At 50.8% G+C, this 17043-nt stretch overlaps 1 protein-coding gene across 1 annotated transcript in view; it reads left to right on the top strand.

Moving 5' to 3' along the window:
* PPFIA4 (PTPRF interacting protein alpha 4) overlaps window positions 1–16326 on the top strand; it is a 190259-nt gene extending 173933 nt beyond the window's left edge. The window contains exons 27-31 of the mRNA XM_039537315.1: window positions 1125–1300; window positions 1772–1840; window positions 8019–8196; window positions 11236–11330; window positions 14970–16326. Of these exons, the coding sequence (XP_039393249.1) occupies window positions 1125–1300; window positions 1772–1840; window positions 8019–8196; window positions 11236–11294 (482 nt within the window). The 3' untranslated portion in view covers window positions 11295–11330; window positions 14970–16326. The remainder of the gene's footprint in view (window positions 1–1124; window positions 1301–1771; window positions 1841–8018; window positions 8197–11235; window positions 11331–14969) is intronic.
* Window positions 16327–17043: the final 717 nt, after the last annotated feature.

The raw sequence follows: 17043 nt of genomic DNA, 5'->3' as shown, positions 1-17043 counted from the left end.
ACTAGCCATTCCCCCCTCAACATATAGAGGAAATTGGCTTCTCACATATCCATGGAGTAGCTGTAGGCAAATTGTGACTTATTAATAAGTTCTGCTCTCTGCAGAATACTTGCTTGGAAGCAGAGTCATTTTACCGGTTCCTTCTCGGTCCCCTTTGAAGTCCTGATCCTGTTGGTCAGATTGCGTTCATTTGAACAAACAAGGAATTCTGACAGCAGGTGGAAGATGAATGGCAAGAGCAGAGAAGCCCTGAGGATATAAAGAGCCCCCACTAGCAGCTGTATTGCAGTTGGACTCGAATGAAGAATTGGTTGAACTTAACTGGAGAGCCCATTTGATGACTGTATTTGACTTAAAGAATGCCTGCCCCCACAGTGAATTTAGTTTCCACAGGGAATTGGAGGTTTCTGTGTCAAGTGGGTCAGTATTTTCAACTCTCTTGAACAGAACTGGGAAAATTAAAATATTGTGATCACCACAGAGATCTCAAATAGGCAATATAAAATGCACCAATATTCCTCCTTGCATCAGCAGATCTACCCAGGCTTATAGATAGCTATCTTTGCTTGGCAAGGTAAATAAATCAAAAAAGGGTGAAATCCTGGCCCTGTTGAATTCGGGGTTGGGGCAGGGAGGTTGCCAGGATTTCAGCCAGAGAACTTGGCTCTCTGAGTAGCATTGTTTCTAAGCTGAAGGGGTTTCCAACTCCTCCCCAAGCATCTGCACCTATCTGCTTTCACTGCTAAAGACAGGGGGCTGGAATTGTACAGGGAGGTCACAGTACACCATGTGCAGAGAATCATAGAAGATTAGAGTTGGAAGAGACCTCAGGAAGTCGTCTAGTCCAACCCCCTGCTCAAAGCAGGACCAATCCCCAGACAGTTTTTTTTAATCTCAGTTCCCTAAATGGCCACCTCAAGAATTGAACGCTCAAACCTGGGTTTAACAGGCCAATGCTCAAACCACTGAGCTATTATACAGGCAACACACTGTGTTCTGTCATATTGTCACCCTGCCACAGGGACAGGCAGTGCTCAAGGTTCAGCAGGGACCAAGAGATACCTGAAAATTGATCTAACTCAAGGTCTAGTGTGTACTGAATGTCTGACCCTGCTGTCTTCCAGATGTTTTGGTCTGGACCAATGATCAGGTCATGCACTGGATCCAGTCTATTGGGCTTAGGGAGTATGCAAATAACCTCATCGAGAGTGGAGTCCATGGAGCACTTCTAGCTTTGGATGAAAATTTTGACCATAATAGTCTGGCACTTGTACTACAAATACCCACTCAGAATACCCAGGTAAGGAGAACATTTCCACCATGGGCCTGCCAGACTATTGCATATTATCGGTCTGTCTATCTGTCTCCATTCTCTCATCCACTTAAGTATTTCTAAGGCATCCATCACCTTGGTATCGAGGTGCTGGTGTGTACTCCTTGCGGTTTCACAGAACACAAAGAGAGAGTCGTCCAAACGACTCTGCCTTGAAATGCAGTAGTTCCTCCTGACTGGACTCTGCTTTTTCCATTGATACTGGAGGGTTTGATATTGTTCACACCGTGTCAAGGATCTGTTTTAGAGTAGCAAGATCCAGCCAGCCAGCTTCAGCTCTGTGTGTCACCTGGCAGCCCTGCAGCTTTTGGAGGGACCTGTCCTTTCCTCCTTGCAATGGTAGTTGGACACTTCGATCTGTCCAAGTGCATGGCGCTCCTGTGTTAGTGTCAGCCATTCCCCAGGGACACGGTGTTACTCATTTGATGTTATTTTCAGGCACGGCAGGTGATGGAGAGAGAATTCAACAATCTGCTTGCCTTGGGCACGGACAGAAGGCTGGACGATGTGAGTACAAAGTACTATCTTGTGACTGAGGCGTGCTGGGGAATTGAAAAGATGTGGGTCCCTTCTGTAGGATGAGAAATAGACAACGCGGCAGAGGGTTGGAGGGGATACGACAGCTAGACTGGCCTTGTAAGAATTGATTTTGTCACCCCCTACGGGAGAGGACAGCAATGCTCAAACCCCTGCACAGCCTGAACTACCTTGGTTACACTCGAGGCGGGGGGGTGTTGGTTGAGGAAATGTATACACTGAGCCCTGGGCATTGATGGCTGCTGCTCACAAGCAGGGGGGAGGATCCGTTTCTGCAATAGGAAAACCGGCCTGTTTTCTAAGGTACCAAGACTCTGGCATTATTTCTGTAGCTGCAGGCGTCAGTGCCAGCCACACCTTGGCTCTTCTCTTTGTTGAGGGAAACAGGCTCACCAACTAGCATGTGTTCAGGTTGTGGTGTCAGCCCTCTAGGGAAGTGGGGGGAGCAGTAGCACTTGAATAATTTAAGCATGTACTAGCCAAAGCCCTGCAGAATGTGCTGTTGGGGACAGTCCTGCATTCGGGAATAGACTTGATGAAATCTAATGGGTCTTTTCTAACTTCATTTTCTATGGGCCAAATCCCAAGAGGTGTGGGGCAGCTCCCAGTGACTCCGCTGGCTCTCCTCTGATTTTAGAGCAGAATTAGCTTTAGGGTTATCTTTTACCTCCCATCTAAAGCTGGTAAGAGCCAGGGGGCTGCAGAAGGTGGCTAACAAGGGGCTCGGGCCAGCTCAGCTGTAAGTGTGTTTTTGATGCTCTGTAATTTGAAGAGGTTTCCGTGCTGAGTCTGCCCGTTCGCTCCCTGACGTGTAACTTTGTACGTATTGTGAGTCGCTGTCCCAGCTGGTTCATGTACCGTGATCAGTGTATGATTCTATCAATAAATACAAACCTGTGTTAAAAGAATGTGCAGGGTCTCTTTAAACGCTGCAGATGTGGTGACGTTCTGAGGGAGCAGCAGTCACTAACACACAAGATAAAAACCGACACATTTCTACTGCGTGGGGGAGGAGACAAAGAACTATTTGGACATCAGCAACACAGTGCTGGGGATTTTGTTTCCATCCTGTGCCCAGCGTCAGGCAGCACCAGCCGCTCTACAGGCCGTGCTGAGCGCTGTATGCAGGCACAGCTAGTCAATGCACTACCAGTGCTGCCTGAATTCTCCGTGCTTGGGATGGGACTGTAGGTTGGTGATGAGGTGGGGCACCTTCCAAGTTCAGAATTTTGAGCCATCAAGCCTGATGGCACGTGACTAAATCCCATAAAGTCTGTCAGCCACTCACTACCTGCACTCTGTTCCTTTCGATCCACCAGTAGCTTAGGATAATGCATAATAACGCTTCGCACATCCGCCAATGCTTTTGAGAGAGGCAAGCGGGTCACTATTGTTATCACAGGTATGCAGCCACTGGGTTTCTGTTGCACTTTCTCTTTCTGTTCTCGGCACTGAGGGCCAGATTTTCCAAAGATCTCAGCACCCAACATGCCCCCCACCTCCCGCCGCCCCTTGCTGAGCCCTTCTGAAAATCTGACTGCTTATGTAGGTGCCTCAGTGCGAGAGAGACTGTCCTGAAAATTCTGGCCTCAGCCTCCTCTGCTTTAATCAGTGATGAAAAAGCAACAGAGCAGCTTTCAAGCAGTGGCTCGGGTCAACCAGGAGACATCCAGTATGGACGGGCCTGATCAGCATATCGGCTACCTCAGGGCAGACTAGGACATAGCTGGATGCTGAGTCTGTTTGAGGAGGTCTCTTACAGTCTGCAAGAGCTGGCTGGTCCTGTGGGGTTGGCTCATCCTTGCGGCTTGCTGTTCTGTAAGGGTGTGTGTCCAGCATTGCAGTGAAGACAACTGAAAGCATGGGCGTTCTTTGCCAGCACAGCTTGTCGAGCCAGCGTTTGCTACAGAGATGTTACGGACTCCCGAATGGCAGTGGGGATGGGAACAGGCAATTGCAAATGGGAGGGAGGTGACCGTGAGACAGTCTCCTCAAAGAGGTGACCCCTGCCCCCTACAGAACAGCCTGGGAATGCTGATCTCTTGGTGCGCAGCAATTGCCAGATGTTTCTCAGGTTCTTACTGAAGGAGCAGCCATGGCAAAGTGCTGCCCTTTGCGCAAGTGTTGGCACCATCTCCTTGTAGCAAACACATGCAGCAGTGCACTTATGTGAATTGGGCATATTCCTCCATGAGAACAATATACATCCCCACTGGCTTTGGAAGGGATCTAGGGGGGTCTGTCCTTCCCACCAGCAGGGTGGTGGAGTTACAAGATTCCTAGTAAATTACACAAAGTACCTGCTTGTTCCCAGGAAACAACTGGATTATATGGGGTATCCTGCTAGGGATGGGTCAGTTGGAAGTCTTCCTCCACAAAAAGTGAGCTGTGCCATGGCCGTGGCAGGAAAGATACGGCACAGCGAGGACTAGGTTGCAGACTTGAGATATGATAGCCACAGCAGTTTTGTAGAAGCCCCAGCACCTCCACCTCAGGCACCCTCAGTGATGATTATTATCATTGATTATTTGTGTTATGGTAGCACCTAAGAGCCCCAGCCATGGACCAGGACCCCATTGTGCTAGGCACTGTACAGACACACAACACAAAGACAGTCCCTGCCCCACAGAGCTGACAATCTAAGTAAGTCACGGCCATTTTGCACTGCACCTGTTTGACAAACGACTTCCAAGGTGACCAGGTTTAGTGGCAGCCCAGGGACAATGGGAGATATTCTATGTATTTACATAGATTGATACAGAATAAAAAAAGCAGCCATCCCGCCACTCCAGGAAGATTTCTGGAGGCACAGCTGGCAGCTGGGTGCTTAACTCTCAAAGTCAAGGGGAGTTAGGTGCCTAAATGCAATTTGTGCTTTTGAAAGTCAGCCGGTAGGTGACCAGCGTGTAATTTAAAATACACATATGAAAAGCCTACTCTGTTATAAATGAACATCCGCCATTCCAACCAGCGAACAGGGATGCTGAGAGTTGGAACAGGCCTCTCTCTCCAGCAACACTCTACCCGCACAGGCCCCTCTGTTTCATGTGTTCAGTAAAAGGCACAAGCTAAGGCCTGGCATGCTCCATTCCTGATTTTAGACAGTCAGATCCCATGTTCTACCTCATTAAGCTGTTTAAAAAGGGCTCTAGAGGTGACCCCGGCAATTACAGACCGGTAAGTCTAACGTCAGTACTGGGCAAATTAGTTGAAACAATAGTAAAGAATAAAATTGTCAGACACATAAAAGAACATAACTTGTTGGGCAAAAGTCAACATGTTTCTATAAAGGGAAATCATATCTTACTAATTTATTAGAGTTCTTTGAAGGGGTCAACAAACATGTGGACAAGGGGGATCCAGTGGACATAGTGTATTTAGATTTCCAGAAAGCCTTTGACAAGGTCCCTCACCAAAGGCTCTTATGTAAATTAAGTTGTCATTGGATAAAAGGGAAGAGCCTTTCGTGGATTGAGAACTGGTTAAAAGACAGGGAACGAAGGGTAGGAATAAATGGTAAATTCTCAGAATGGAGAGGGGTAACTAGTGGTGTTCCCCAAGGGTCAGTCCTAGGACCAATCCTATTGAACTTATTCATAAATGATCTGGAGAAAGGGGTAAACAGTCAGGTGGCAAAGTTTGCAGACGATACTAAACTGCTCAAGATAGTTAAAACCAAAGCTGACTGTGAAGAATTTCAAAAAGATCTCACAAAACTAAGTGATTGGGCAACCAAACGGCAAATGAAATTTAATGTGGACAAATGTAAAGTAATGCACATTGGAAAAAATAACCCCAACTATACATACAATATGATGGGGGCTAATTTAGCTACAACTAATCAGGAAAGAGATCTTGGAGTCATCGTGGATAGTTCTCTGAAGACGTCCACACAGTGTGCAGTGACAGTCAAAAAAGCAAACAGGATGTTAGGAATCATTAAAAAAGGGATAGAGAACAAGACGGAGAATATTTATTGCCCTTATGTAAATCCATGGTATGCCCACATCTTGAATACTGCGTACAGATGCGGTCTCCTCATCTCAAAAAAGATATACTGGCATTAGAAAAAGTTCAGAAAAGGGCAACTAAAATGACTAGGGGTTTGGAACGGGTCCCATATGAGGAGAGATTAAAGAGGCTAGGACTTTTCAGCTTGGAAAAGAGGAGATTAAGGGGGGATTGTCACGGAGTCCCTGGGCGATGCTTTGGAACTGCTCCCCACAAAGCCAGTCAGGACTTTGGGGAGCCTCCTCTCCCATGGAGCAGACTGTCTTCAGGACAAGAAGCTCACACAGCTTCACCTTCCTGGGTCTCTCCTTGAAGCATTCAGCATATGTCCCTCCGTGCGCTTCCCACAGTGAGACCGCCCAGGCGGGGTCCTGGGGAAGCCAGAGGGTCCTGCATGCGCCCCCACTTTGCTTCGCAGTCAGACGTGACTCTTAGCCAGCCAGTAAAACAGAGGTTTATTAGATGTCAGGAACATGGTCTAAAACAGAGCTTGTAGGTACAGAGAACGGAACCCCTCAGCCAGGTCCATTCTGGGGCCCAGCAAGGCAGACAACCCCGTTTGCCCTCACTTCCAGTCCCCAGCCAGCTCCAGACTGAAACCCCCTCCAGCCCCTCCTTTCTGGCCTTTGTCTCTTTCTCGGGCCAGGAGGTCACCTGATCTCTTTGTTCTCCAACACCTTTAGCATCCCCTTGCAGGGGGGAAGGGCCCGGGCCATTAGTTGCCACGGAGACAGAGTGTCGACCAGAAACTGAGGCACCCACACAGTATTCAGAGGAAACATTAAGAACAGCCCCACTTTGTCACAGGGATATGATAGAGGTATATAAAATCATGAGTGGTGTGGAGAAAGTGGATAAGGAAAAGTTATTTACTTGTTCCCATAATATAAGAACTAGGGGTCACCAAATGAAATTAATGGGCAGCAGGTTTAAAACAAATAAAAGGAAGTTCTTCTTCACACAGTGCACAGTCAACCTGTGGAACTCCTTGCCTGAGGAGGTTGTGAAGGCTAGGACTATTAACAGGGTTTAAAAGAGAACTAGATAAATTCATGGAGGTTAAGTCCATTAATGGCTATTAGCCGGCATGGGTAAGGAATGGTGTCCCTAGCCTCTGTTTGTCAGAGGGTGGAGATGGATGGCAGGAGAGAGATCACTTGATCACTACCTGTTAGGTTCACACCCTCTGTCTGAGACACCTGGCATTGGCCACTGTCGGCAGACAGGATACTGGGCTGGATGGACCTTTGATCTGACCCAATATGGCTGTTCTTATGTTAAACTGAATTAAGGGCTTGTCTAAGTGGAAAATTAATTTTTAAAGTGGATTAGTTAAATCACATTAACCCCTACATGGATGCTCTCATTCAGAATTAAAGTGACCTTAATTCTCTTTCATGTAATTCAGTTCCAAGGCCACTTTAATTCTGAATGAGAGTGTTCACACAGAGGTTTAATGCTGTTAACGAATGCACTTTTAAAAGTTAATTAGGATTCACTTTCTTGAGTGTCCCAGTTTGTGTAGACAAGCCACTTTTATTCTGCATGGGAGTGTCCACACGGGCTTGATCATGTTTAAATTCACACGTTTAATTAATCTGGGATAATTTTCCTTGTAGATGAGCCCTTTGTTGTCCGGGAGTCATGGCTGGGCCGGGTTGGTGTCACACGCCGCCACGTGGCTGTTTGTGGCCCTTTTGTTTGCGTAACGCATGGCTGAGCCCACGGCGATGGTAGTTCAGCTGCCCCACGTGGGGGCCGTTCAGCATGGGCTAGTGACAGGGAAGGGCCAGCTGGCCAGAGAACCTTCCAGGGGGCTGTGAATGGAGGATGGGGGGAAGCGGGTGCTACTGATAGAATGGCGGCGTCGGTACCCGAGCTGCATGGCTGAGCCCTCCCTGCCATCCCCCCTATCCCTCCCCTCCCCGCACTGTGCAGCAGGCATGTCTGAGCCCCCTCCCCTCCCTACACACATCCTGTGTCGCAGGCAGTGTCTGATCCCACCACCACACACTGTGCTGCAGGCCTGTGTCCGTGCCCCCCCCCCCCAGACCCCCACCCCAAGTGGTGTCAGAGCCCGCTGTGCGCGGTGCTGCGCGTCTGGCTGTGAAAGGTGTAACCAGCCATTCCCTTGCAGGGCGAGGACAAGGCCTTCCGGCGAACTCCGTCCTGGAGAAAGCGCTTTCGCCCTCGAGATGTTCACAGCATCGACATGCTCAGCGGCTCAGCCGAGACGCTCCCCGCCGGATTCCGAGCGACCGCCTTGGTGCCCTTGCCGCCCCCCTCAGCCCCGCTGAAGAAAATGCCACCAGAAGGTAGGACATGGGCCCTCCAACCTCAACTCCCCAGGGGCTTCTTTGCAGAGCAGACACCTCTCAGACCGGCATCTGCTGTCCTGGGCAAGCAGCTAGCATGTGTGTGCTGTGTGCGGTGCTGGCACAGTGCCTAGCCCCCCATGATCCCTGGGAGAGGAAGGGACGGTGTCACAGCTAGGGATGAGTTATTAAAGCGTTTTCGAAATTACCTGCTGGGAACGTTTACCTTACCTCCCACAGTCCTGTCCTGCAGTCTCTCCTCACTCTGGCCCGAGCATGTCTGATGCCCTTATAGGCAGACAAAGCAGGACCAGTTCCCTTTAGTCTCCTAATTTTTGAATGCCTGTAGCGGAAGCCCTGAGATCCAACTGTTCCCCGTAGTTCCTTTGCCCTGGGAGGTGGAGCGGGGTGTGGGGGCAGAATCTTAGCCAGCAAAGACAGAAGCTGATTGCAGCTGGCTGGAGTGGAAGTGAGGGCATTAGAATCCACCAGCACAGCGGTGTCTCCGCAGCCCATACGAGGTGCACAGAGGGTCCCATGCTGAAGACAGGCAAGAGAGAAACCCAGTGTGAGCTAGAAGTCATTGCCCCAGTGATTGTCCTGGGTGAAAGCTGCCCTCCACAACAGGGCAATGCAGCCCAAGGGAGTCTGAGAGGAGGATTGAGATAGCTGGGCTAAACTTGGAGATTAGCCTGAGATACAGAGAGAATAAATCCTTCAGATGCATGAGAAGTAGAAGGCCCTGGCGCCCCGTACGGGGGGGAAGGGAGCAGTCAAGGTGGATGAGGAGATAGCAGATTGCACATCTGCACCCACCATGGAGGGTGCTGGGGGGGGACACCTCCTAGGCAGTGAATGGGGGGCCCTGCAGTCTCTTCCCTGAGCCTCTTAATGAAAGGGCAACGAGGAGGTGAAACACCAAGCTCCCTAGCTGTCTGTCTATCACAGGTCTGTCACCATAATATCAAAACATGAGTCACCAGGGCCAGACAACATCCTCAGGAAGCCTGGGCGAGCCACAGAGCAAAGTATCTGAGCTACGATCCAAGCTCTGATGTATCCTTTAGCCCAGCTGCTGTCCGAGGGAGACAGAGGGGGACAGTGCGGTACCTCTCCGCAGCTCATTTTCTGTTCATTCCATGTTGCTATTATGTACTACTTTTCGGTTCAGCATCGACGTTCCTGCTGCTGATGCTCAGGACCCGGACAGCATCCAAGGCCATTTGCCGTAGGGCAGTAGCAATTTCCAAGCCTGCATCAGCAGCATTTCGTCGATTCATAGACAGGAAGGACAATACTGATCATCCACTCTGGCCTCCCGCACCACACAGGCCAGAGAGCTTCTCCCAGGGATTCCAGCATCCAGCCCATATATTTCTGGTGACAGAACTGGGAGAGGTGGCACCCAAGCCCTGGTGCCCATCCTAACTCCGTTCTCTCCTTGGGATTGTGAAGCTGAGGTCAGCCGGAAGCGTGAGCCGGCGAGCAATGATCCATTCTCCACTGGTTACTCTTTGGGGATGGCTAGGCTGCAATCACAAGGTACCACTTCGGCTCCGGTGGACCTACCTGCGCTAGCACTGACCCAGCTAACTGCAGGACCAAAAGCAGCAAAGCCATGGCTGGGCGCACTTCAGTGGGGGCTGTCCCAGCCTGGCTGGAGCCTGGGTAGTGCCTCACGGGGCTGGCCCATGCTGCAGCGCTCGATCAAAGCTAGCTCAGGTGTGTCTGCTCGAGCTGCCAGCGTGTCCTGTGACTGAAGCCTGGACGTCCGCTGAGCCCCGCCTCCCTGGCATTCCCAGCCATTCCAAAATGTTTAGTCAGGCCCCCCCCCCCCCCCAAAGCAGGAGATTGGCCTAAAAAGTCACAAGGTTGAAATTAAAAAAAAAAAAAAAAAAGTCTGTTGGGCTCATTGTCTTTGACTTCTGGTTTCTGAGCCTTTGGGCTGCGCTCAGCTCACATGTCTAAGCATAGGCACCGAGTTTGTAATCTGCTGGTGGGGGGGGTGTTCCCCACCCAGCTCCGCCCAGGCCCCATTCCCACTCCACCGCTTCCTCTGATGCCCCACCCCCGCCCTGCTTCTTCCACCCCCGCTCCTCCCCTCCCCGCCTCTTCCCACCCCAACCCTGCATCTTCCATATGCAGTGCCACCCCCTCCCCTGAGCACGCTGTGCCCTCGCTCCTCCCCACAGCGCTTCCTGACACCGCGAAACAGCTGTTCGTGGTGGGCGGGAGGTGCTGCAAGGGATGGGGAGATGCTGATTGGCGGGGCACGCCAGGGGCCAAGAGGCGCTGTGGGGAGGGAGAGGCGTTGATAGGGGGCAGCACCCACCATTTTTTCCCAATAGGTGCTCTAGCTCCGGAGCACCCACAGAGTCAGCGCTTATGCATCCAAGCGTTTCTCTTCAACCATGTGGGTTAGAAACTTACTTAGGAGTCACAGAGACTCTTACCTAATCAGGGGACTCCGGGAGCTGGGGCTTTCAGATAACCCCCGAGTAGTGGGATACTCAGGATAAGATCGTGAGAGTTGGTGACACAGGAATGCACACTGCAGAGGGAATAAAGCCCAAGAGAAGCATTCTGCAGGGGCAGGCTTCACAAAGGAGAAAACTAGATGATGTCCCAAGAAGCGGAATAGTTCAGACGTCCTGGGTCAGATTCAGAGAAGAGCCTGAACAAGCCTAGGGAAGGCTATAGGGAATCTGAGCTGGTGTAGCGTACTCCTTCCCCTCTCCAAGTATGGGTTACACCAAATGAGCCTGCTTCTGGCCTCCCTGAGACATCGCCGGGGAACTCTCACTCTCGTTGTGTGACAGCAATGCACACACCCTGCTGTACAGCACCAGCCACTCATTAAGGCTTATTAACCGAAATACTGCAGGCCTTCCGAGTCCACACAACTAACTCCTGTCCCTTCCGAATAACAGCCCAGCTGGAGCCAGGCCCGTGGGCAGCTGAGGGTTAATTCTGAGCTAGGCCAGGGCACCCCAAGGTCCCTAATCGCATGCTTTGTGTTTTACTCTGACTGGCTTGCAGTTGGTGCATCTGGGCCGCAAAGATTGGAGCCCTCCACAGTTCGAACGTATTCCTGCTGAGGGTCATTCTCTAATGGGAATCAGCCCAGACTGTGGGTAAGTTTAAGAAAGATCAAGGTACAGTAGCTGAAATGGCAATACTCCAAACAGCTGGCAGGGGGTCTACTCGTCGAGCCCAAGGAAAGACCCAGTGCAGCCCTCTACTGCTGGATTCCTCTTGCTGGCACAGCTATGCCTCTGTCCTCCTCTCCGCCTCTCTCCCTGGGAAGGCGCTCCAAGCCAGCTCACCTCTAGAGGTTCCAGAGGGGATGAGGTCATTAGCACGGCAGCAGGGTTTCCTGATTTCCCCAGGACTGTCCTTTGGAGCTTCAGAAGTAAACAGCTTCTCATTGTTATTGCAGGGCTTAAAGACCCCGGTTGGGGATCCCTTGGTGCCCTAGGCCCCGTAGAAACAAATGCTGCAAAGGCAGCCCCTGGCCCAGAGAGCTCATAGTCTGGTGTTCACAGAGGATAAGAGCGAAGACAAGGTGGGTGAGGAAATAACTTTTATTGGACCAACTTCTGTTGGTGGAAGGGACAAGCTTTTGAGCGACACGAAGCTTGTCTCAGCTGTTGCTTCTGTTGCTCGCGCCTTTGGAGAGCATCACTGTGACCTTCCCCAGGGTACAATCTGGGCTGTTGGGCAGCTGTGTCCCCTTAACTCTCCAACCTGGGGTGCCTTTTACACGGCTTTGCTGGGAGAACCGCTCTTGGCCTGCTCTCACATAGCCTACAGCATGAAAAATCCATCCCAGCTGAATTATGTGAGGGCTTCTAGCCATGCCTGAATTATATTCCAGAGTGACACCAGCAAGGTCGTAGTCCCACACTAGTTCCCAGAAATGTGCATCTTGTCCTGCTCTTTCCTTCTGGACAATACACGCTCATAGAAAGGCCGTCATTTCGTTAATAAAAAATGAGATGCACAAATCCTTTTGTCTCAAATGGAGGTTCCCAAACACTTCAATCCAAACACACGCTGGTTTAGCTAAAACAATAAAACAAGCTTATCAAGTACAGAAAGATGGATTTTAAGTGATTACAAGTAATGAGGCATATTAGTCAGAATTGGTTACACAGAAATAAAAGGAAAACCACAAACTAATACCTGCCTTAACAAGCTAAGTGACTTCAAAGCAAAGGGTTTTTCTCACCATTTGCTTACACCAGTTTGGCTGGATCTTTCAGCCAGGACGTCTCCCCCCGTTCAGTGATGTGTCCGTTGTCTTTCAAACATTGTTGATGCTGTGACTAGAGATGAGGGGAAAGAGGTGATTTGGGGCCTCTGTTCCTCATTTTTATATCTTTCCCTCCTCTCTGAGAATCCTCTCCAGCTGGGGATCAGACAACAACAAGTCTGTTCCTTTGCCAATTTTTGTAAATTTTTCGCTCGCACCCTTTTTCCTGCCAAGGAGTGGCCATTTAACCAGGTGATAGTCCATTTAATTATGTTGGCACCTGGCAGAGGTGTGAGCTATCCTTTTGTCTCTGGGGAACTGGTCTGAGGCTGTTTCCCCAGACTTAGCACATGCCTTATACAGTAGAGTTTTATAACTTTATATACAGTGTTGCTGCATATATTTTGCTGGGACAATAATGTTCAGCAGATTATGAGTTTTTAAATGATGCCTCATTAAGGCATACTTTGTACAAAATTTATCATAGACTTGTAAAAAAGGGTGAACATAAGAGTACAAACTGTCACAGCATCACCAAGGGCTGTCTCCTGCTCATTAGTGAGTTTGCATATGGCAGGTTAGTGTCCTGACTTGGTCTCCCTTCGACACTCCTGCTTAGCTAACTCCAGATCTGAAGAAGAGCTCAGTGAAGCGTGTCCCTTCTATCCACAGAAGTTGGTCCAAGAGAAAATATTCCCTCACCCACCTTGTCCCAGTCTAGTGTTCAGACAGTGTGCAACAGGGAATAAAGAGAAAAGTGGGGAGGGTACTGGCTAAGAGGAGGGCCAGTACCTCTGCAGTCAGTTTTAATGGGATGCTGCTTTCTGAACATGTAATTCTAACTAAGGATCCTCTTCTGATCTGCTGTGGATGGATGTAGAGACAACCGCAGATATAGCCCCACAATGCTTGCAGAGACACGCCAATGTCATTGCAGGAAAGATGTTTCATAATCCTCTACAGCGCGTCCTCTGCTGATGTAAACTAGCTCCGTTGCAATCAGTGGTCTGTGCTGGTTTACCCCAGCAAAGGAGGCCACATTCCACCCTAGGCTTCACGGGGATTTGACAGAGTAACGCACAGGGTACGTCCCAGTGGTTGGAGCTTGGGCTTAGAGTCAGGGCTCTCGGGCTCTGTTCCTGGCAATGTCTTTGCTGTGTGACTTGGGGCCCATCACTTCGCCTGCTTGCACAGAGCGCTGGCATCAATCCGCCATGGAGCAGTTCTGTTCATCAGCACGTCCCCTCTCCAAAGCACTTTTAACCTCAGTAAGATTCTCCCCTGCTGCATGTGAATTCATTGACCGTGCTTGGCATTGCTGGCCGGAAGGTGCTAGAATGGGCACAGTACATGGAACTGGAGCACAGGCACCTGGCGGGCCTGCACCAGTGGGAAGAGTACAGAGGGGGCTGACACGTCTGACGTGAAGGCCCTGCAGGGCAGGTGCCTGCCCATGGACCCTGGGGAGGATGATGTTCAGTGTGAGGCTACAGAGGGCCATTGAGGGTGGCGCAGAGTGACTGGGCCTGCATTGGGCCTGCATTGGCCTTGGGGACCTGTCTGTCCCTGAGGCAATTACTGTAACCAGCATGTCTAGAGTGCACCCCTTCCCATTAACTCCCAGGTCTCTGCTCCCCTCTGCTCACTCGCTTGCTGGATTGCTCCAGGTGATCTTCACTGAGAGCTGGTGAGTGGGGAGGGGCTGAGCAGGGGGGCAAGGGCAGGCCCAGAGCTCTCCCCTTGGGGCTCATGGGGATGTGCTGCCATGAAGCGGAATGGATCACAGGGCTCTTGCATTCTCCTGCATCACAGCCTGTCAGGACATGGGACTGTCCCTGATCCTGCTCCAGGCGCCGATCAATGCATTGTACAGCAGGGGCATCTCTGGCTGATGGAAACACTGCACCCCCTAGAGGATGCTCCTGTTGCCCTCCCAGCTGGTTGTTTACTCTCTGTACTGCAGTGGTGCCTACAGACCAGGGTCCTTCTGTGCTAGGGGCTGTCCAGAGACATAGGCAGATCTGGTTCCTGCCCCTCGGGGACTGTCCCTGATCAGCCCAACCAGCTGGCCTGGTCTCTGTCCTGGAGCTGCCTCCACCTCCTGATTTGGGAGGGCCCCACTGGAATGGAAGAAGAGCAGCCTAGTGATTAGGGTTTTAGCCAGAGACCCAGGGTCAATTCCTGGCTCTGCCACAGATTCCCTGTGTGACCTTGGGCAAGTTACTTAGCCTCTTTGGGCCTCAGTCCCCATCTGTGCAATGGGGCAATAGCCCTGCCCTGGCTCCCAGCAGAATTTGAGGGTAAAGACTGTAAAGATTACAAGGAATGCTCAGACCCTATGGCAACGGGAGCTATCGAAGTCCCTGAGATAGATAAGCCAGAGGGGTTGCTAACCCCCTGCCCTGCTCCAAGGTAAGCCCTAGCTGCTCCAGCCCCCAGAGGAAAGCAAGAGGAAGCTGCTGCAGCTCTGTGTCACGTCCTCTCATGCTCACAGGGCCTCTGGTGCTTTGTCTTGCAGCACATTCCCACTACCTGTACGGGTACATGCTGGCTGCCTTCCGGGACTAGGCCAGAATCCAGACCACGTCTGCTCCTCCGCTCCAAAGACCAGATGCTACAGGCCACGTGGACCGACAAGGACTCTCGCCGCCTCCTGCTTGTACCCAACCCCGCCCCCTCCCGGTCTCCTCTTGGGTGCCCCTAGATCCTGGTATCCTCTGTGGCTTTGCAGCCCTCCTCACCTGCCTCATGGACATAGGCTCCTCCAAGAGTGGTACAGGGCACCTCTCTGTTGCAGACGTGGTCAACTGGCCGTGCCGTGTTTCCATCAGCAGGGCCCAGCCCTGTGTGAGGGCCAGAGATGCCTTGAGGCCGGTCTGCAAGATTTGTCCACTTTGTTTCTGTGTCTGTTTCGTTTTGCCGATATAGCTGAGAGCAGCCGTGCCAGCGTCTCCTCACCGCAGGCACCATGGAGCCAAGGAGCCCTCTGCCCAGAGAATGAGAGCAAATCCCCCTTCTCTATAATACACGAGCCGTGGTGCCGGGCCTTGCGGCTAGGAGCTTCTGCCAGGACAGCCCGTGGGCTGGGGAAGACACTGGGCTTCAGCACCAAGCCACTGTGCTGCCTGGAGGGAAGGGGATCTGTGCTGGTGCAGAGAGGGGGCTGCCCGTCACAGAGAGGTGAGCTTAGTGACTAGGCCAGGTGTACACACTGAGGTGTGTGTGTGTGTGTGAGAGAGAGAGAGAACTGAGCTGGTGCTGAGAGCACCCTGAGGATTCGAGGCACCAAGCCGATCTGCAATGGGTTGTGAGGGGGAGGCAGGGAGCTGCCCCCATGCCTCCCTCTCCAGCCACGTATGCTCTAGAAGTGCACGTGACACATTAGACGTTCAAACACCTGATGATTTCACCACTCCCCTTTCCTGCTTAGGTGCCCAGGAAATGGCCACGCCTGCCCCAGCCATGGGTGCACCGGGAGCGCCCGCTACCTGCCCCTCTGAGGTTAGGTAGCAATTGGTGCAGGAGGCTCTTGACTTTTTCCATTTCTTCCTTGTAGGGTAGGATCTCTGTCTCCTCGTGCCACTTTTGCCTTGTGTGGCCCCTGTTTCTGGTGTGGTATTTATAGATGGCTGGAATGACCTATACTCATAATGTGCTGTTTGGAAGTGCAATATCAGAGAGACTGTACAGTTCCAATGTCTTTTGGTGTATTACTTGCCTAATACAGTATTAAATATTTTTTTAATTTGAAGAGTAAGTGACCCCTTTATATCAATACCCTGTTTCTTTTGTCATATTATGGGTACTGCATGGATTCCAAGCCCTGAAACGGGGTGGGGAAAGGATGTATGTGTGTTCCAATAAACAGGATTTTAAAGCGACGGCTGGCTTGTGCTTTATTCTCTTTTGTATCCATGTCCATTGGAAGAGCACAGCCACTCAGCCTCAGCTTCACTGGGGGTCATTTAGAAGAGCCACTAAATAAAGGTGTAAAAGCAGCAAAGAGTCCTGTGGCATCTTATAGACTAACAGACGTATTGGAGCATGAGCTTTCGTGGGTGAATACCCACTTCGTCGGATGCATTAGAACAGGGGTAGGCAACCTATGGCACAAGTGCCGAAGGCAGCACATGAGCTGATTTTCAGCGGCACTCACACTGCCCGGGGCCTGGCCACCGGCCCGGGGGGCTCTGCATTTGAATTTAATTTTAAATGAAGCTTCTTATACATTTTAAAAACCTTATTTACTTTACATACAACAATAGTTTAGTTATATATTATAGACTTACAGAAAGAGACCTTCTAAAAACGTTAAAATGTATGACTGGCACACGAAACCTTAAATTAGAGTGAATAAATGAAGACTCGGCACACCACTTCTGAAAGGTTGCCGACCCCTGCATTAGAACTACCACCTAAATAAAGGTGGTAGTTCTAATGCCATCAGTAGCTGTCTTCTGCCAATGGGAGGCTGATGAGCATGTCCTGAAATGAAAACATCCTGGCTGGGCTCTTGGGCAGGTCCGGCTGAGAAAATGTGCCTTGCGTGCACAAGAAGAGCTCCCTTACGTCATTGCGCCTAATTTTGCAGG

This window comes from Mauremys reevesii, linkage group 4 (genome assembly GCF_016161935.1).
Source record: "Mauremys reevesii isolate NIE-2019 linkage group 4, ASM1616193v1, whole genome shotgun sequence".
In the NCBI taxonomy this organism is placed as follows: Eukaryota; Metazoa; Chordata; order Testudines; family Geoemydidae; genus Mauremys; species Mauremys reevesii.
The sequence above is the reverse complement of the archived record's forward strand: the minus strand, read 5'-3'. Positions and strand labels throughout refer to the sequence as shown.